A 22268-nucleotide genomic window follows, 5' to 3' on the forward strand; every position below is an offset into this window, starting at 1 on the left:
TTTTACAGTAGAGACAGAAGGGCCACCATTTCTTAATGGATTTCTCTCGTTACTGTCGCAACTATGGGTTGTTAATCCTTCAAAAATAACTTCCGCTTGATTATAGCCTGAGTGTTTATAAAATAGCCAGTTTAATAGGTTGAATTACAACAGACTGCACGACTGCTGTTTTCAACATTATATTAAACAGTATTACAATTATAATACAACGGTTTACAGATTACATTAATGACAAGCAATCAATACAACTTGATCTGTCTGCATATCCAGGTAGATCAGACCTTAGCCTTCATGGACTGCCTGTTGCAATGGACTTCCGACCATCCCCTGTTGAGAGCTCTAACTCTAATGCAGAGGGTGCACTAGTTGTTATCTTCCAAAATTCTATAGATTATGGAACAGTTCCTGCAGATTGGAGGGTGGCAAATGTAACCCCACTAAACAGGGAACTACAGACCAGTTAGCCTAACATCAGTAGTAGGGAAAATGCTAGGGTCTATTATAAAGGATGTGATAATAGGACATTTAGAAAATATCAACGGGATTAGACAAAGTCAACATGGATTTATGAAAGGGAAATCATGTTTGACAAACCTACTGGAGTTTTTTGAGGATGTAACTGGTAGAATAGGTAAGGGAGAACCAGTGGATGTGGTTTATTTGGATTTTCAGAAGGCCTTTGATAAAGTCCCACATAAGAGGTTAGTGTGCAAAATTAAAGCACATGGGATTGGGGGGAATATACTGGCATGGATTGAAAATTGGTTGACAGACAGGAAACAGGGAGTAGGAATAAATGGGTCTTTTTCCGGGTGGCAGGCAGTGACTAGTGGGGTACCGCAGGGATCAGTGCTTGGGCCCCAGCTATTCACAATATACATCAATGATTTGGATGAGGCAACCAAATGTAATATTTTCAAGTTTGCTGACGACACAAAACTAGGTGGGATTGTGAGTTGTGAGGAGGATGCAAAGAGGCTTCAAGGCGATTTAGACAAGTTGAGTGAGTACGTGGCAGATGCAGTATAATGTGGATAAATGTGAAGGAAAAACAGAAAGGCAGAGTTTTATTTAAATGGTGATAGATTGGGGAACGTTGATGTACAAAGAGACCTGGGTGTCCTTGTACACCAGTCACTGAAAGCAAACATGCAGATGCAGCAAGCAGTTAGGAAGGCAAATGGTATGTTGGCCTTCATTGCAAGAGGATTTGAGTATAGGAGCAAGGATGTCTTACTGCAGTTATACAGGGCCTTGGTGAGACCACACCTGGAGTATTGTGTGTAGTTTTGGTCTCCTTACCTAAGAAAGGATATACTTGCCATAGAGGGAGTGCAGCGAAGGTTCACCAGACTGATTCCTGGGATGGCAGGTCTGTCGTATGAGGAGAGATTGGGTCGACTCGGCCTGAATTCACTCGAGTTTAGAAGAATGAGAGGGGATCTCATTGAAACATATAAAATTCTGACAGGGCTCGACAGACTGGATGCAGGGAGGATGTTTCCCCTGGCTGGGGGGGTCCAGAACGAGGGGTCACAGTCTCAGGATACGGAGTAGGACATTTAGGACTGAGATGAGGAGAAATTTCTTCACTCAGAGTGTGGTGAACCTGTGGAATTCTCTACCACAGAAGGCTGTGGAGGCCAAGTCACTGAATATATTTAAGAAGGAGCTGGATAGATTTCTAGACACAAAAGGCATCAAGGGGTATGGGGAGAGAGCAGGAATATGATATTGAGATAAAGGATCAGCCATGATCATATTGAATGGCGGAGCAGGCTCGAAGGGCCGAATGGCCTACTCCTGTTCCTATTTTCTATGTTTCTATCTTTTGGGAGGGAGCATGCCCTATCTTTATAGCTTTTCGGCTGCGTTGTTTTGTACATAAGTACTGCTGGTCTTATTTCATGGTCGTAACCCACTTTGCTAACTCTTGGAAACCACCAAGGATTGTTTATACTATGTAAGTGTGGCTACCTTGCACCTTATCTCTGCTGCATAAACACTTTATTCCATGTCAGCCTTGAACATTGCTCCTGCGATGTCTATTGTTTACAGTATCTTTAGCAACCACATCTCTTATTTTGGAACCACCTTCTGACATTATAGCATCTAGGAACAGGCCACCTCCTGACCTTTTGGGTATTTAATTCTGAAGTTTCAGCATGGCCTTTGTCTTTTACAAACTGTTTTTGTTCACACACACTGAGATAAACTTTGTCCCCCTCCTATTAACACCACCCTGTTGCTAAATGTTTGGGAGCTTTATGTGACCTATACAAGATGTGATATTGACCATGCTTGGCTGTAAACGATATTCTTACAGTGAGTTTTAATCTTGCACTATATAACATGGAATGCCTTGCCATTATTTAATTGTTGAAAAGTTTTTATCTCACAGCCTCCTTAAGCCATATATGATTTTACCTTAAAAAATGATCTTAAAATTTTACTCTGATATATTGGCTAGTGCTTAATGCTTTGGTCTCACATTCTCCTCTCATTTTATCGGAGATTGTAAACAATTTTACAACACCAAGTTATAGTCCAGCAATTTTATTTTAAATTCACAAGCTTTCGGAGGCTTCCTCCTTCCTCAGGCGAACGTTGTTGGAAATGAAATCCTCAAAATGAAATTGCATTTATAAATCACAGAACAATGCTTGGTGATTACAGACAGTTTTTTCAACTGCCCGTTGCCAAGGCAATCAATGTGCAGACAGACAGGTGTTACCTGCAAGGTCTCCGAATATACAAATCACCAAAAAAAAACCCCAAAAAAACAGAGATAGAGAGGTAGAAACATAGAAAAGACAGCAACTGACCCGTTATATTAAAAACAGATAACATTTGTTCGCTGGTGGGGTAACGTGTAGCGTGACATGAACCCAAGATCCCGGTTGAGGCCGTCCTCATGGGTGCGGAACTTGGCTATCAATTTCTGCTCGACGATTTTGCGTTGTCGTGTGTCTCGAAGGCCGCCTTGGAGTACGCTTACCCGAAGGTCGGTGGCTGAATGTCCTTGACTGCTGAAGTGTTCCCCGACTGGGAGGGAACCCTCCTGTTTGGTGATTGTTGCGCGGTGTCCGTTCATCCGTTGTCGCAGCGTCTGCATGGTCTCGCCAATGTACCATGCTCTGGGGCATCCTTTCCTGCAACGTATGAGGTAGACAACGTTGGCCGAGTCACAGGAGTATGAACCATGCACCTGGTGGGTGGTGTCCTCTCGTGTGATGGTGGTATCTGTGTCGATGATCTGGCATGTCTTGCAGAGGTTACCGTGGCAGGGTTGTGTGGTGTTGTGGACGCTGTTCTCTTGAAAGCTAGGTAATTTGCTGCGAACGATGGTCTGTTTGAGGTTGGGTGGCTGTTTAAAGGCGAGTAGTGGAGGTGTGGGGATGGCCTTAGCGAGGTGTTCGTCGTCATTGATGACATGTTGAAGGCTGCGGAGAACATGGCGTAGTTTCTCCGCTCCGGGGAAGTACTGGACGACAAAGGGTACTCTGTTGGTTGTGTCCCATGTTAGTCTCCTGAGGAGGTCTAGGCGATTTTTCGCTGTGGCCCGTCGGAACTGTTGATCGATGAGTCGAGCGTCATATCCCGTTCTTACTAGGGCGTCTTTCAGCGTCTGTAGGTGTCCATCGCGTTCTTCCTCGTCTGAGCAGACCCTGTGTATTCGCAGGGCCTGTCCATAGGGGATGGCCTCTTTGACGTGGTTAGGGTGGAAGCTGGAAAAGTGGAGCATCGTGAGGTTGTCCGTGGGCTTGCGGTAGAGTGAGGTGCTGAGGTGCCCGTCTTTGATGGAGATTCGTGTGTCCAAGAAAGAAACTGATTCTGAGGAGTAGTCCATGGTGAGCTTGATGGTGGGATGGAACTTGTTAATGTTATCGTGTCGTCTCTTTAGTGATTCCTCGCCGTGGGTCCATAGAAAGAAAATGTCGTCGATGTATCTGGTGTATAGTGTTGGTTGGAGGTCCTGTGCAGTGAAGAAGTCCTGCTCGAACTTGTGCATGAAAATGTTGGCGTATTGGGGTGCGAATTTGGTCCCCATGGCTGTTCCGTGTGTTTGGGTAAAGAACTGGTTATCGAAGGTGAAGACATTGTGATCCAGGATGAAGCGGATGAGTTGTAGGATGGCGTCTGGAGATTGGCTGTTGTTGGTGTTGAGTATTGATGCTGTTGCAGCGATGCCGTCATCGTGGGGGATACTGGTGTAGAGTGCCGAGACGTCCATCGTGGTGAGAAGTGTTCCTGGTTCAACTGGTCCGTGTGTACTGAGTTTTTGTAGGAAGTCTGTAGTGTCGCGACAGAAGCTGGGGGTTCCCTGTACGATGGGTTTCAGGATGCCCTCGATGTATCCAGAGAGGTTCTCACACAGGGTTCCGTTGCCTGATACGATAGGACGTCCGGGTGTGTTGGCTTTGTGTATCTTTGGGAGGCAGTAGAAGTCTCCCACGCGGGGAGTATGTGGGATGAGAGTGCGTAGGATGCTTTGAAGGTCTGGATCGAAGGTCTTGATCAGTTTGTAGAGCTGGTGGGTGTGTTCTTTGGTCGGATCTGCGGGTAACCGTCTGTAGTGTTCCTGGTTGTCCAGTTGTCGGTATGCTTCTTTGCAATAGTCCGTTCTGTTCTGTATGACTATGGCTCCTCCTTTGTCCGCTGGTTTGATGACGATGTTGCGGTTGGTCTTGAGAGCGTTATCGGAGATGTTAACCTCTTTAAGATAAATGGATTTATACCTAAAGTTAATTCAGACCAATCCTTTAAGTGTCGTTTTGCTACCAGAATATATGAAAGGCTAATGGTGAATTAAGAAAGGGGAAAGAACTTTCACTGATATCTCAGAGTGTCCCAAATCGCTTTACAGCCAATGATGTATGTTTGAAGTGTAGTAACTGTGGTAATGTAGGGAAATGCAGCTTCCCTGCACTTCGTCAAATAGTGCCACCTGAGAGGGCAGATGGGGCCTCGATATAACATCTGATCCAAAAGACGGCACCTCTGACAGTGCAGCACTCCCTCAGTACTGGACTGAAATATCAGCCTAAATTATGTGCTCAAGTTTCTGAAGTGGGGAGTGAACCTACTGACTCAGAGGCCAGAGTGCTACCAGTCTCAATTACATAGATTAGCCCAGCAACGTATGTGTACAAATATTGGCTGAAAAATGTGATACATTCTCTTTTATTTTACTTTGTTTTGAAGGAATTTGGAGACCAAGATTTAGAACTTCAGAAAAGGAACGTGGTAATTACAGTAACTGACCTGTTTTCTGCTGGCACAGAGACCACCTCCAGTACCATCTGCTGGGGGCTTCTTATAATGATGAAATATCCAGAAATCCAGAGTAAGAAATCGTTAGCATCACTTCTAGTACTTTTTGTGTTGCTGTTAAAAGCATTACCTGGTCAGTCCTTTATACATGACCTCTGAGGGACATGTGATGAAGATCTGTAGTTGACATCAATATATTGGTGTAGAGTGTTGAACAATGGTCTTTCATATCTGGGACCAGTGCTCAAATCCAGCCCTCACTAATGGAGAAAATCCTCCTGTGTCCGATCGCTGTAAGAATCTGCCTTAAAATAAAATGCGTCAGCCTCAATCTGGCTCCTAGTGACCCTGGAGCCTAGTACTCAAATAACCCCAAGATTAGCACCAAATTGGTCACATCAAAGAATGAATTTTTTGTGGCGGTAACAAGGAGGGTCGATGAGGGTAGCGCGTCTGATTTAGTCCACATGGATTTTAGCAAGGCTTTTGATAAGGTCCCACATGGCAGTCTGGAAAAAATGTAAAAGCCCAAGGGATCCAAGGGGAAGTGGCTAGTTGAATCCAAAACTGGCTTAGTGGCAAGAAGCAAAGGGTAATGGTCAACAGGTGTTTTTATGACTGGAAGGCTGTTTCTAGTGGGGTTCTGCAGAGCTCAGTACTCGGTCCCTTGCTTATTGTGGTATATATCAATGGTTTAGACTTAAATGTAGGGGGCATGATTAAGAATTTTGCAGAGGATACAAAAATTGGCCATGTGGTTGATAGTGAGGAGGAAGGCTATAGACTGCAGGAAGATATCAATGGACTGGTCAGGTGGGCAGAAAGGTGGCAAATGGAATTCAATCCAGGGAAGTGTTAAGTAATGCATTTGGGGAGGGCAAACAAGGCAAAGGAATTCACAATAAGTGGGAGGATACTGATAGGTGTAGAGGAACAGAGGAACCTTGGAGTGCGTGTCCACAGATCCCTGAAGGTAGCAGGACAGGTAGATAAGGTGTTAAGAAGGTGTATGGGATACTTGCCTTTATTAGCTGAGGCATAGAATATAAGAGCAGGGAGGTTATGCTAGAACTGTATAAAACACTAGTTAGCCCACAACTTGAGTACTGTATACAGTTCTGGTCACTACATTACAGGAAAGATGTGATTGCACTCGAGAGGGTACAGCGGAGATTTACGAGGATGTTGCCAGTACTGGAGAATTTTAGCTATGAGGAAAGATTGGATTGGCTGAGATAGTTTTCTTTGGAACGGAGGAGGCTGAGAGGAGATTTAATTGAGGTGTATAAAATTATGAGGGGCCGAAATAGAGTGGATAGGAAGGACCTATTTCCCTTAGCAGAGAGGTCAATAACCAAGAGGCATAGATATAAAGTAATTGGTAGAAGGATTAGAGGGGAAATGAGGAGAATTTTTTCACCCAGAGGGTGGTGGGGGTCTGGAACTCACTGCCTGAAAGGGTGATAGGGGCAGAAAGCCTCATTGCATTTAAGAAGTACGTGGATATGCATTTGAAGTGCCGTAACCTACAAGGCTACAGACCAAGTGCTGGAAAAGGGGATTAGGCTGGATTGCTCTTTTTCAGCTGGCACAGACACGATGGGCTGAATGGCCTCTTTCTATGCTGTGCAAGAAAATCAAAAAGTTAGTATGCAGGTGCAGCAGGTGATCAAGAAGGCCAACGGAATGTTGGCTTTTATTGCTAGGGGGATAGAATATAAAAACAGGGAGGTATTGCTGCAGTTATATAAGGTATTGGTGAGACCGCACCTGGAATACTGCATACAGTTTTGGTGTCCATACTTAAGAAAAGACATACTTGCTCTCGAGGCAGTACAAAGAAGGTTCACTCGGTTAATCCCGGGGATGAGGGGGCGGACATATGAGGAGAGGTTGAGTAGATTGGGACTCTACTCATTGGAGTTCAGAAGAATGAGAGGCAATCTTATTGAAACATATAAGATTGTGAAGGGGCTTGATCGGGTGGATGCGGTAAGGATGTTCCCAAGGATGGGTGAAACTAGAACTAGGGGGCATAATCTTAGAATAAGGGGCTGCTCTTTCAAAACTGAGATGAGGAGAAACTTCTTCACTCAGAGGGTGGTGGGTCTGTGGAATTTGCTGCCCCAGGAAGCTGTGGAAGCTACATCATTAAATAAATTTAAAACAGAAATAGACAGTTTCCTAGAAGTAAAGGGAATTAGGGGTTAAAGGGAGCGGGCAGGAAATTGGACATGAATTTAGATTTGAGGTTAGGATCAGATCAGCCATGATCTTATTGAATGGCGGAGCAGGCTCGAGGGGCCGATTGGCCTACTCCTGCTCCTATTTCTTTTGTTCTTATGTTCTTATGTAATAGAGGGAAATTAGAGTTAGAAGGGACACCATGGTTACCTTTAAAGGTGGCTGCTGTGTGGTATGGAGCAGGTTGCTGACCTATCTACTACGTTTGGCGCCCACTCCTGATTTGCAGTGTTACCCATGCAGCTGGACACCTCTATCACTAGCTGGAGCTCCTAAACCCCAGAACCTGCAGATCCAAACCCCTATAACTGCAGCATCACACAACTGCTTTGGGAGCAATTTGGTTGTCAGTGAAATCCCCTATTGCTGCATGGAATATCCTTGGATATGATAAATCAATGAGGTAAAAGTGAACTAACAGCACAGAACGAGAAGACAGGTGCAAAATCAATATGCCTCAAGTGATTGGAGTTCCGAAGAAAGCTTCTCTTGCCCACATACACAAAGCGTTCCGTGTATAAATCAGCAATCCAACAGAACCAATTAATGCTGTGTCGATCCAATTCACTCAGTAAATAATTGGCTCCATATCTGCTTCGGAATTGGACTGAAGGTTATAAAGATTTGTGTAGATGGAAATGATTCATTATTCCAATTAACACATTTCACATTCAGAGAGCGCTCCTTTAGGAAGTGTAATTAAAATGTTCTCCTTCATCTGAATCTCGCTCTAACGAATGTAAACGTGCTTATTACAATGGTGCAAAAAAGTGGGTCTGGACTTCCAGACAAAACTGATGTCTCTTATAATCAAAATAATATTGACCTCTCGTAGACACAAATTCAACAGGATACTTCCCGCAATATCGATGGTGTTGGAATACTATCCTTAAGAAATTCTCTGATTTAGATTAGTTAATCATACACTTTCAATCAAATTCTTCTGAACATTTATAAACAATAGTAGTTACAGTAAAGTATTTAGCACTATTATTACAGCAGTGTCCTGCAATTTTTCGTGCATTCGGTGTCTTCACTGGCAAGTCATAAAGTTTCTCTTGGATCGTAACGCTTATCGCCTCGGCCGCCTGTTTTACGCCTGGCCTGATATTCGGTTCTATTGAAGTTTGTAGGCGACTGAATCGTTTTCCCCGAACAAGCATAACGGGCCCCATTATAAGCATTTTCTATTTCAGAGAAAGTTCAGGAAGAAATTGATCGCATGATCGGAGCCGGGAGATTCCCTCAAACAGAAGACCGGAAACTCATGCCCTACACTGACGCAGTGATACACGAAATCCAGAGGTTTGCCAACATTGTCCCGATGAACATGCCTCATTCAACAACCGTGGACACACATTTCAGAGGATATTTCATTCCGAAGGTAGATTTAAAGACAAATGAGGATTAAATTTGACAACTTGTGCGTGGAGTTATTATTGCAATGTAATATTAAAGTACCTTCTAAATAGAAACAGTCACAGTATTTGAAGAGAAACTAATTAGAAGGAGTAATTTGGACATTCTCAATTAGGAAATCTGGAACCGTAATTTTAATAGTGGGGGGTGACCCATTACAACCTTTTAACAACAGTGTGGGGGCAATTTTAACCTAACTCGCCCGCTGGAGCCTGACAGGATCGGGTGCAACACTGGTTTTACACCCGGCCCGATTTCACTCTCCATCGAAGTCAGAAACATGCACAAAGTCAGATTTTTTTTGTTTGTTTTCAGGGAACTCACGTGATTCCCTTACTGACCTCGGTGCTGTACGATGAAACTCAGTGGGAAAAACCGAACGAATTCAACCCGTCTCACTTCCTGGATGCTGAGGGGCAGTTTGTGAAGAGAAATGCCTTCATGCCTTTCTCTGCAGGTAACGGATGGGAGAATTATGGATTCCTTTTGTAAAATATTTTCACTTGTCAAGATGACAGTAGCCACTGTTGAGAACAATGTTTAGTTGCGACCAGCAGCAACCTCAAAAGTGCCATAATGAGATGTCATTTGGCCCAGAATACAAATATTCTAATCAAAGCTCCCTGTGGATGAGTTTCCCACTTTGACACCAGTGAAAACATTTCACCTCCCTGTAATAATCTTTCCTGCTGCCTTTTTGACTGAGCCAATCAAATGATGAGCCTTTCTGTGCTACGACCGTACAGATACAGGAAGCCAATTTCACTTTCGAACATGTCCTCACGTCCTCCCCTGGAGGTGCTGACTGTTGCTAGGGTTACAGTTCTAGGGCTGCTATCCGCACTCTTGCTTGGATTAGTTGCCATGCTTCGTATGTGAGTCCAGACGGTCAATTTTAGTGGACTACTTTGTTTATGGAGCCATGATGTGGAGATGCCGGTGATGGACTGGGGTGGACAAATGTAAGGAATCTTACAACACCAGGTTATAGTCCAACAGTTTTATTTGACTATAACCTGGTGTTGTAAGATTCCTTACATTTGTTTATGGAGGGCATTATCGCCAATCCAGAAGGAGTCCTGATCCGACCTCCGTGTACAAGCATTTCTCAACAGAATTCGCAGGGCAGCGATTTAGGACGGGAACCATTGATAGCGCTAATAGTAACACACCACTCTGCTGCCTTGCGTAGGATTTACTCACTAAGGGCAGATCAAGCATCAAACGTAATATCATCATGGTCTTCAAACAGATCATTTCTCCTCGAAGTGAAATAGAAATGTGATGGCGTTTCTCAATTTATTTTACTTTTCTTCCTTTATGCCATTACTAAAACTGTCATCACTTCACAACAGGCTGGTAACTGTATGTGGTCACATTGATTCATTGTTTAAATGGAGCTTCAGATTGGAGGGTGAGAGGAAACAATTGTTGTCCGATGATCTTTGTGTCAACAGCAGTCCAGAAATCAACATAAAAAGTCTATTACATGTAATGTCAAGTAATAGAATTAAAATTAGCAAGTGCCACAGAGAGAGAACAATTGATAAAGTACTGCGAATGAAACTGCCTATCATTGCTGGTGTGAGGGATCATTTGCAGTCAATGAATGGAAAGCGCAGCTCTCTGTGTCCGTGGGACTGATCATACCCCTGTTCTTTTTCAGGTGGGAGGACGTGTGCCGGTGAGACATTGGCCAAGGTGGAACTCTTCCTGTTCTTCACAACTCTGCTGCAGAAGTTTCACTTCCAAGCCCCGCCCGGGGTTACTGACCTGGACCTCACACCACGAGTGGGATTTACACTGGTCCCAAAGCCTCACAAAGTTTGTGCTGTGCCCCGCTGATGGCCAGCACGGTTCCTACAGGTCACTCACTGGTCAATGATTATAGGTGTGTACCCCCACCTGGCTTGCATCATAACCGCTTTGCCCTTGCCTTTAGTGTAGATGTTACAAAATTGTTCATTCTTTGCACAGTATGTCGTGTCATTTCACAACAGCGATAACAGCAACGAATCAACTGAGAATTTTCTCCAATTGTAAAAAATCTTGAATTCCATCCAGCGCTGCGATTCTATGTGCAAATTAATTAAGTCTCCATTCCAGATATTTTACTTGTAACCCAACCTGTACGAATTATTAATTTTTAAAATAAAAATCTGCCCTTTATGTAGAGCATTAAGGTCACCGGGACGTCGAAAATACTTTTTTAACTAATGGATTACATCTGATCAAAGGTTAAGCCATTATGAACTAATCATACAATAAATAACACTTCTCTCTGATTCTTACTATCTCACCGGCCCACTTACTGCACGCTTTGCTCGGACTCCAAACTAATCGCACAGCTGCGCACAGGCACTCGTTACATGTTCCTGAAAACATATCTGCTGTAAGATTAATATCAACATGGTGTTGTGGGAAAATCACCACTCGGAGTCAGACTTAAAGATTCAACATGCAGTTTATTGGACAAAGCTTTGGGAGAAGAGCTTGACACTCCGCAGTGTACGCAGTCACCTTCTCAACTTTAAAATGGTTGTTGAGCTTCTTTTATACATTACAAGTACAGACATTTAGCAGCTATTACATTATTAGCCTTGCTTAGTTACACATTAGCCAATTAGGCCCCGACAGCAACAATTGACCTCCAATCACATTAAAACAACTGTTATCAACTTAAGACAGTCTGGTCTTTGTCTATTCTGTAGTTTTTATCAGTTCGTTGTGAAATGTCAGCATTTTTTAATGTATTTTCACAGAGTCCATTTTGTTTAGCAGAGTCCATTTTGTTTAGCAGTACACTAATTTGTTAATCATCATATGTTATGTTTAAGCTTTTAATTATGGTTAGTCTGGTCCGCGCAAGGTGCATTTCAGTGTGGCCTCGAGGCAGTGACCGCAGACACGCACACACTAGTCGCCTAAGGTCATCTTTGCCTTCAACCCAACAGCTTAAATTTTACTTTAACAGTCCCCCCTTTTGGTCATGATTATGGCTTAATAATCATTTCGACCAATAACGATAGAGTCCATGCAACATTGGTCCGGCACTTAATACACAGCCTTTTCGGGTATTTACCTTCCGTGATGTTCCGTGCATATGCCTAACCCGTAACTCACAGGTTACATGTTACAGACTTTACAGCAGACATTAAAACATCCGATAACCAAGCATAATAAACTTTCAAATAACTCCCTTGTACATTCCTCCAGTGATACTGCCACCTCCCTAATGATTAATGGCCTCTCGGTGCTTATCAGCCACAGAGGCCTGCTCTTTTACAAGGTCGTAAAAAGCTTGTTTGATAAAGACAGCAAGCCCTTTATTCACAGCTAACTAACGTATATTTTACTTTAACATAAGGTTTAGAAAGCTTATATAGTGCTAAGGTTAATAATCAGACTTTTCTCACATTCCCTCCTGTTCAGCCTACAGGAAAATTCCCAGGGATGTTGTCCTTCATTTTATACTGTTTCCATGCATGATTCGAAAGGGTAGATGTCCCTTTTTCAATGTTAGCATTGCATTGTTTCATTTCAGTCTTTCAATCTTAACCTCCAACAACCTCGGGTGACCTCACATGGCCTTATCTAATGTCCTGATTTTGTCGGCATCACCTACCTATCTGAGCCATTTGCTCTTTTGGTCTCAGTGGGCTGTGGACTTCCGACTGTCCCCAGAGGTTCTAATTTTGGGTGCAAAGTGCCCTATCTTTATGCTATTCGGCTGTTGGGGCTGCACATACGCATTTCTGTTGTAAATTATCCCACCCTGTGCTTCTGGGCTGTGTCCAACACTATGTGGACATACAGTGACAGCATGTCTAGTCTGGGCCCCTCATAATTTTGTAATTTTGTATCCATCGTGTGGATATCTTCTAAGTATTGTTTCTCTCAATTTCATTGTTAACTGATGGGAACCTAACCCTGAATTTTGGAAATCCAAATTACTATGTCCCTCTTTCCTTTAATTTCAGTCCTTCTGATTTGTACCAGTGTTTCCTGACTGTTTCATTAATTAGTCGGTTTCTCTATGGACCATGTGTCAGTGCCTTGTTCAAAAGGATTTCTCACTCACCTGGACCACATTAACCATTTCATGTTGTGCTGTTGTCAAGTAACTGAGCCTGTCTTGGATATTAACTTTCTGCTGGCCAGTCTCTTTTTCCTCATGGTATTTCTGAACGTGTTTTCCATGGCACACATCATATGTCCAGTAGGATTCAGTCCTGTAAAAGCAACTGGTTTGTTTAAAGAGTGGTTGCAATAGCTCACCAGGCCATAGGCCTTTGTAATCATGTTCTTCATCCTGGTCTCCGTTTCAGATGATGGCAACATACATTTGTATCTTTTATGTCCACTGTAGCCATTCTTAGGTTTTCAGGTTATCTTATCAAAAAGATCAGGGGTGCCTAGAGTGCTTATCTCCCCCTGCATGGTCCCGATGTCAGGGTAGTGGCCAGGCTATTGAATGTAGCTTTCTCATTGTTCATTATAGGAAAGGACACAAATATCTCCACGAGAAAGCTATCAATTTACTATTCTCAACTACACTTTCCTGACTTTCACTAGATTGTATATTTATGCCAGATTGATTTTTTTTTTGTAAATCATGCCCAGTTCAATGACTTTAGAGAAATTCCCATTTGGTGTAATTTCTCTGTTTCTTTACTTTAATTCTCAATCACTTCCTCTCATCCAATTTTACATAACCCATTATATTACCTACCATGAGCCCTGGAGGAACGTTACTGTCCGATACAATATTTACAGTCAGCTCCAATATCCCAAAATTTGTTTAGTTTACGTAATTTCTTCTTGAACCGCTTTTCATTTCCCAAAATATCCCACTACATTGTGCCCGAGTCCTTTCTATCATTTCACAATTATCCCAACTTGAGAGCAGTATTGTTGGACTGACAGGACTTGTCAATGTAAAATTTTCTTCCCTCTCGAAAAGAATTCTTCCTTGATACACAGCATTCAATAGGAACCATTTAGACTGGACTTCTTTTATTTTAAAATATAATTTGATTATCCCCTTAAATTACAAGTAAATTTTTCTTTCTCGAGTGCTTGAATAGCAACTCATATAAATTTTTCATATCAATTCCAATTTCAGAAACAAATTATGTCCAGGCTTTATGGTTTTACAGTAGAGATGAAGTGCTCGTAATTACTTTTGGATGTAACTCCCATATCTCCCCACCTCGAGCACTCTGTCTCGGAAGACAATAAATGGGTTAAAACAAAACAAATCAAAATGTTTTCAAAAGAAGAGAATCAGGTTGATATCACCACGCTGTGACATTTGGTATCTGCTGATGTCTGCAGCTAAAGTCTTAAATTTTTAACACCACTGGATCGTTTCCTGCACCAAATTTCTCCAGCAAAGGTTGCACCGTCACTTTGTAAAGCCATTTTATGTCAAAGAACTACTCTTGGTAATCCTGCACCATCAACACTCACGTGGTCCCAAAAACCAGGGTCACCTGTTTTAAAAGAAACACAGAAAATCCATTGCGGCTCTTCTTGAGAGCCCAAGGGGTTAATTTGTCAAATCATCATTTATTATTTATTTTGTCCAAAGGAATAATCCCTTTACCCGAAACAAATCCAGAAAACAAAACAGGAGAGAGAAATTGCCTAGTCCCTCTCTCTCTCTGGAGCTCGCAACCTGTCTGAAATAAACACGGTCTCTCCCACATACAGATGTACGTAGGACTGCAGACTGGAATTTCCAACTCCAAGTCCTAATCTCCGTGTTTTCAAGATGTAACCACATTAAGAATTTATTAATGGTTTGGGCATGTGTTTCTAGCACTGTAGCTATCCTTTGCAAATGTATGGTCAGCATTTGATCCTCAGACAATTCCTTATCTGTATTTTCATTTATTTTTAAATATATCTTTAATGCGAGACCCTAAATCTCCGACCTTTTGATCTAATGTTGCCAAATCAATGGTGTTAACAACTGAGGCTCCCGTATTAAAGGCAGTTGCTATATCACTTATCACAGATCTTTACGTCTCCATATTTGTCTATCTCTTTTACGATGCCCACCTCCATTCCATGTCGTGCTTTGTTTTAACACTTGAGTTAGGAGGTGTTGATATAATTGTTGAGTTTTCTTAGCATTCTCAATGCGAGTTATATAATTTGTCTTCCCTCTTTGGTCAGATCTTGTATTGGAGCTACTATTCGTGAATAGTTTCAAATAAAATTGAATAGCCCCAGAACTTGTCGAACTTCCTTATCATACTGTGGCGGGGTAAAACTGATAGGCGTTTAGTACCCTGTGTCAGTACATAGCTCAAGTAATGGACTTCCAATTGTCCAACCTATGCTTTCTCTTCATACGATTTGTTTTACATTCCTTTCTTATCAATTTTTTTCACTGTAGCATTGTCTGTGTGGAAACTTATATCTCAGTCAATTGTAGCCTTTGGCATTTCCGAGTAATTGGGTCAATTTTAATAATATAACCTATACCAATTGTTACCTCATGTTCACCTGTGTTCTGGGCAAGCCTCAGACAGTTCTCAACCGACTGGGTCATTTCTATCTGTTTGAACTGCTCTTGGCATGACAGTCTGGCTTCTTGGGATGGAAGGGGTTAACATTAACTGGCTCTCGTGATAGCAGTAATTTGATACCTCTCCCTCTGAGATTAAGTTTCCACATTCCATCTTCAAAATTTCTCTTCACACAGGTTTGACTGATTTTTTTTTCACTTCTCACATTTGTGGATTGCTTTACACTATATATTTTGAATCACAGTGTTTAATCAATCACAATAGCACAAAATGCTTCGAAGATCAGTTTAATTTATAATCAGAGATCATCCTGCAACTGTAACTTGTAATTCTTTAAATCTGCACTTTATCTTTTCTTTTACAATTAAACCTCATTTTGTCTTGGTGAATTGAAAACAGGTGTCGGTGTCCTTGGAAGGGGTTAACTTTTTTTTTCAGTATCAAAACGACGGAGCCAGATATCAGATTCACGCAGCGTTCTCAGCATACGTCAATGTAAAAAATTCATACCGGGAAATAACATCTCCCATCGTACATTTTAGTTTATATCACCTTTTGTTTAGGTACCCCTCAATTTTCACATTGCTTCGTAAGTTTTATAATTTGCTGTCCAATTCATTTTTTTTTTACATACTTTTCGTGGGTATGATTATAACCAACTCTCCGAGCTGTTCCAGCTTTCCGACTTTTCCTATCACGGTGATACCAGATAGCTTTTTTATCTGTCCCGTTAATTTTTCTTTAACCTCTTTTTTTTTTACCACAGTCAATCACAAAATAAAAATTCAAAATGCCAATTTTTAGAAGATCCCATGTCTGGAATTGGACATGCTCACATTTTATAAGAACCAGAATTTAATCGGTCACTTAACCTCAATAACTCCAATTTTAATTCAGCAATATCAGAATTAAACACAAGACAAAACAGATACATTACACAAAAGAAGAAAACATGTAAGACGCAGTAAGAAGAGGGCGTGGCCCACAACACCGACAGAAAACACTCACAATAAGGACAGGCTTTTTAAAGAGACAATACACTGAAAACAAAGAATCTTTCTTTTCCGGGTCTCTGTCTTTTCAACATTTTAATTGATTCCTTTCTTCTAATTCCCTTACCCTAGATTCTAATTCCCTAATTTTATCCTTATCTTTGCTCCACTTTCTAGTGGAAGCGCCCACTTGTCCCATTAGTCCAGTTAGTTGGTGGACGAGTAATACCCCTGCCTTTTTTGTTCTGTCTTTCTTTTCCCCATCTACCCACTTTCTGTGTTGTTCTAAGGTCTGAGAAACATCCCAGTCGTCCTTTTGCATCTGCTTAATCAACGAGTGTCTGTCTGTCATATATTTATCAATAAGGGAACCCGCAGGTCCCCACCTAGTTTCCCCACTTGTCATCTTTACTTAAATCACCCTTTGCTTAAATCACCGGAGGATTACTCAACTTAACTCCCGGCCACTCACCGGATTACTCAACTTAACTCCCGGCCACTCACCGGATTACTCAACTTAACTCCCGGCCACTCACCGGATTAACTCAACTTAACTCCTGGCCACTCACCGGATTACTCAACTTAACTCCCGGCCACTCACCGGATTGACTCCCGGCCACTCACCGGATTACTCAACTTAACTCCCGGCCACTCACCGGATTACTCAACTTAACTCCCGGCCACTCACCGGATTACTCAACTTAACTCCCGGCCACTCACCGGATTACTCAACTTAACTCCCGGCCACTCACCGGATTACTCAACTTAACTCCTGGCCACTCACCGGATTACTCAACTTAACTCCCGGCCACTCACCGGATTACTCAACTTAACTCCTGGCCACTCACCGGATTAACTCAACTTAACTCCCGGCCACTCACCGGAGGATTACTCAACTTAACTCCCGGCCACTCACCGGATTACTCAATTTAACTCCCGGCCACTCACCGGATTAACTCCCGGCCACTCACCGGATTACTCAATTTAACTCCCGGCCACTCACCGGATTACTCAACTTAACTCCCGGCCACTCACCGGATTACTCAACTTAACTCCACTTAACTTACTCCGGCCACGAATACCGACTCCGCAACTTATACTCTACTTATACTCATGGCCACGATTACCGTTTTGGTAACGTGTTTCCTCCACCAGAGTCCGGCTCTAGGTCAGGGTGATCAGCTCCTTAACGCATTCTTAAAACTTCAGACATTAAAACTTCAGACAGTACACATCGTGAATTAACTTATGCTCTAATTGTCTCTGCGTTTGTTCGCCACGACAGAGTTTGATGCCGGATGGTCCTGACTACTTGTGCTTCACGATCCTAAGTGCCCTTGTGCCTCTACGCCCACTTCATGGTCCTGACCATCGCGTGGGGGATCTCCCCTCTTAACAACCGGTCTAAGGCTGCACGTTTGAGACGGGCACTTCCTTGTCCTTCGTCGATCAGCACAAGCAATCAGTTCCTGTTTTTACCCAACAGTCCCATAACTTCCCCTAACTTTCCCCCGTTTTTAACTGCATTGTTGGCTCAGTCTGACTTCCACAGTTCGATAATCTCTACTCCAGTTCGCCGATCGAGGCCAACCGATCAACTCACCAGCAGTGAGATCCTGCCGACTACGCCAATTTGTTGTGGGAAAATCACCACTCGGAGTCAGACTTAAAGATTCAACATGCAGTTTATTGGACAAAGCTTTGGGAGAATAGCTGGACACTCCGCAGTGTACGCAGTCACCTTCTCAATTTTAAAACGGTCATTGAGTCTTTTATACATTACAAGTACAGACATTCAGCAGTTTATTACATTATTAGCCTTGCTTAGTTACACATTAGCCAATTAGGCCCCGACAGCAACAATTGACCTCCAATCACATTAAAACAACTGTTATCAACTTAAGACAGTCTGGTCTTTGTCTATTCAGTCTGGTTCTGTAGTTTTATCAGTTCGTTGTGCTAAGTCAGCATTTTTAAATGTATTTTCACAGAGTCCATTTTGTTTAGCAGTACACTAATTTGTTAATTATCATATGTTATGTTTAAGCTTTTAATTATGTTTAGTCTGGTCCGCGCAAGGTGCATTTCAGTGTGGTCTCGGGGCAGTGACCGCAGCCATGCACACACTAGGCGCCTAAAGGTCATCTTTACCTTTAACCCAACAGCTTAAATTTTACTTCAAACCAGCAGCTTAGATTTTACTTTAACACCTTCCTGGTTCTTTGTACAATTCTGATTAATCCATTCCACCACCTCGTTTTTCCCCGCCTTTGACTGATGTTCAATGACATCTTTTAATGATGGGAGTACCGATCCTGGATCTTTCTCTCTGGAAACCATAAGGGAAACCAGAGGTCCTGTGTCAGAAAGTGCTGCCTGTTTTGATGCTGTATCAGCTCTTTCATTGCCCAGGGAGACTTGGTCTCGTCCTCCGGTATGGGCTTTACATTTTACTATAGCCACCGAAACAAGTTCCATTAGTGATATCAAAAGATGATTGATCTGTTCAGCATTTTTAATAGTTGTTCCATTTGATGTCAAGAATCCACGTAATTTCCAAATCTGTCCATAATCATGTGCAACGCCGAATGCATATCGTGAGTCTGTGTAAATGGTGGCTGTTTTTCCAGTAGCAACAATTCAGGCTCGCGTTAGGGCGAATAGTTCTGCCTGTTGTGCTGAAAAGGTGGGTGGTAGTGAATAGGCTTCTATAGCAGAATGTTCATCAACAATCGCGGAGCCTGCACGAGGGGACCCTCCTCTGTCTCGCAATGCTGACCCATCGACATAGAGGTTTAATTCACAGTTCAAAATAGGTTGTTCGGAAAGGTCATTTCGTGGATTGGTTACTGGCTGAGTTACTGCCTCGCAGCAGTGTGGTGAGCCGTCTTCTTCAGTAGGCAGTAGAGTAGCTGGATTCAGGGTAGTACAGCGTTGTATAGTAAGATTAGGGTTTGACAACAGTTCAACCTTGTACCTGCTGCTTCTCGCAGTAGTGATGTGTTGGGTAGCGCATCGTGTTAACAGGATTTCCAGTGAATGGGTCACATACAAAGAGGTGCAATGATTGAGGGGAATAGTCTGTGCTTTCTGCACCGCATATGAGGCAGCAGCCAATGCCGGAAGGCAGCCGGGTAATCCCCTAGCGACTGGGTCCAGCTGGATGCTATAGTATGCTAACGGGGTCTCATGGTCACCGTGAGATTGGGTGAGGACTGCTTGTGCAAACCCAGCTTTATGATGGACATACAAGTGGAATGGTAATTCATAATTGGGGAGTCCAAGAGCAGGTGCAGATATTAATGCCTGTTTCATCTGTTTGAAATGATCTTGTGCTTTCTCATTCCATATAAGATAGACTGGCTTGTCGTCACCCATCATGTCCAGTAGAGGTCTCGTCATTTCAGAATAACTCATTATCCATTGCCTACAGTATCCTGTCATTCCAAGAAAATGTTTCAATTGTTGCTGGGTCTGTGGGACAGGAGCCTCACAAATAGCTGCGACTCTTTTCTTTGATAATCGTCGAGTGTCTTTATGTAATTCAGGTCCCAAATATTCTACAGTTTCCGAAACAAACTGGAGTTTAGACCTAGAGACTTTATGTCCTTTTTTAGCGAGGGCACATAACATGGTAATAGAGTCAGTCTGGCAAGCAGAAGAATTTGGTGAGGCTATTAACAGATCGTCTACATACTGGATCAGAGTGGATCCTGCTTCTAAAACAATGTCCTGCAAGTCTGCCTTTAAACACTGTGAAAATATGGTTGGGCTCTCAGTGTAGCAATCTCTTGACATTCACCTGAGGAAGGAGGAAGCCTCCGAAAGCTTGTGAATTTTAAAATAAAATTGTTGGACTATAACTTGGTGTTGTAAAATTGTTTACAATTGTCAACCCCAGTCCATCACCGGCATCTCCACATTATGGCCCTAGATACGGACTGCAGGGACCCCACCAATCTTCGAAGTTTTATGGCCCGAGAGTTACTGTTGTTCATTAACCATTTATAAATAACAGGTGTCTCAAATTCTCGAAGGGAGTACATTCCATAAGTTTCTTCAGGGATAGACACTTTTAATCCCTTATCCGTGCATATAATGGTGGCTCTCATTTTACATAAGAGATCTCGTCCGAGTAAATTAACGGGTGCGTCCTCTGATAGTAGGAATGCATGTTGTCCGTGGAATACTTCTGATTTTATGTCTAATGGTTCTGACCATTGCATAGTTTGTGTAACTCCTGACAGGCCAACACATTGTATACTTTTATCCGTTTTGGGGGCTTCTTTTGCCATTTCTTTGGACAATAAAGAGTTAGTAGCACCCGTATCGACAAGGAAGGGCACTTGTTATCCCCCCATGTGTAGATAGAGGCATGGTTCTTGGCCAGCGTTCACTGAGACTATCGGCATTTGACAATCAGGTTTCTGACACAGGGGGGTCCAAGGGCATCATGCGGGATAATTTCCGGGATTATTACAATTTGAATTACCCCATGGATTCCCAGTCGAAAATTGGGCTTGGGGTTGAGTGGTGGGCTGATCAGCACAATTTTGCGGTGGACCATTGGCAGATCCTCTGTCAAACTGAGGACAATTCGATCGCCAATGTCCACCTTTTCCACAATTATAACACACACCATAGAAAGGTTTTTTAAAATTTCCCATACCGAGATATCTAAAACCTCCTGGTTGAGGTGGGCATAACCCGTGTCCGCGTTGTGGGCATCCCCTCCCTCTATTATGTCCCATATAAGATAAGGTGACCGGGTCATTTGGAGTCACCTTTGTTTCTGCGTAGATGGAGGTTTTATTTTTATTTTCTTTGCTTTCTCTACTTCGATCCTGGACATTCTTTAGAATGGATGTCAATTGGGGCACAGTTTTGTGTCTCCAATCTAGGCATATCAGAGTCAGTGGGTCTTTTAATTCTGGTCTGAGTCCGTTAACGAGGGCGTTAACGAGTGGCACTGTAAACACAGTGGGAAGATTCTCTCTGCTCTCTCTCTCTCCCTCTATCTGTGTGTTAGAGACACTGTAAACACCGTGGGAAGATTCCCTCCAGTCTCTCTCTCTCTCTCTCTCGCTCTGTGAGAGAGACACTGCAAACAAAGTGGGAAGATTCTCTCTGGTCTCTCTCTCTCTCTCTGTGTTAGAAACTGTAAACACCGTGGGAAGATTCCCTCGAGTCTCTCTCGCTTTCTCTCTGTGTGTGTTGGAGACACTGTAAAAACAGTGGGAAGATTCCATCTAGTCTCTCTCTCTCTCTCTGTTAAAGACACTGTAAACACAGTGGGAACATTCCCTCTATTCTCTCTCTCTCTCTGTGTTAGAGACACTGTAAACACAGTGGGAAGATTCCCTCCAGTCTCTCCCTCTCTCTGTGTGTTAGAGACACTGTACACACAGTGGGAACATTCCCTCTATTCTCTCTCTCTCTCTCTGTTAAAGACACTGTAAACACAGTGGGAAGATTCTCTCTGGTCTCTCTCTCTCTCTGTGTTCGAGACACTGTAAACACAGTGGGAAGATTCCCTCTCGTCTGTCTCTCTCTCTCTCTCTCTCTCTCTCTATCTTTCTCTCCATGTGTTAGAGACATTGTAAACACAGTGGGAAGATTCCCTCTCGTCTGTCTCTCTCTCTCTCTCTCTCTCTCTCTCTATCTTTCTCTCCATGTGTTAGAGACATTGTAAACACAGTGGGAAGATTCCCTCTCGTCTCTCTCTCTCTCTCTCTCTCTCTCTGTTGGAGCCACTGTAAACACAGTGGGAAGATTCTCTCTCTCTCTCTGTGTCAGAGAC

General features: G+C 42.9%; 1 protein-coding gene across 1 annotated transcript in view; it reads left to right on the forward strand.

Moving 5' to 3' along the window:
* LOC137304962 (uncharacterized) overlaps positions 1 to 14953 on the forward strand; it is a 94598-nt gene extending 79645 nt beyond the window's left edge. Inside the window, exons 15-18 of the mRNA XM_067973739.1 lie at positions 5206 to 5347; positions 8715 to 8902; positions 9253 to 9394; positions 10604 to 14953. Of these exons, the coding sequence (XP_067829840.1) occupies positions 5206 to 5347; positions 8715 to 8902; positions 9253 to 9394; positions 10604 to 10782 (651 nt within the window). The 3' untranslated portion in view covers positions 10783 to 14953. The remainder of the gene's footprint in view (positions 1 to 5205; positions 5348 to 8714; positions 8903 to 9252; positions 9395 to 10603) is intronic.
* The last annotated feature ends 7315 nt before the right edge of the window (positions 14954 to 22268 follow it).

Source organism: Heptranchias perlo, chromosome 39, assembly GCF_035084215.1.
Source record: "Heptranchias perlo isolate sHepPer1 chromosome 39, sHepPer1.hap1, whole genome shotgun sequence".
Classification (NCBI taxonomy): domain Eukaryota; kingdom Metazoa; phylum Chordata; class Chondrichthyes; order Hexanchiformes; family Hexanchidae; genus Heptranchias; species Heptranchias perlo.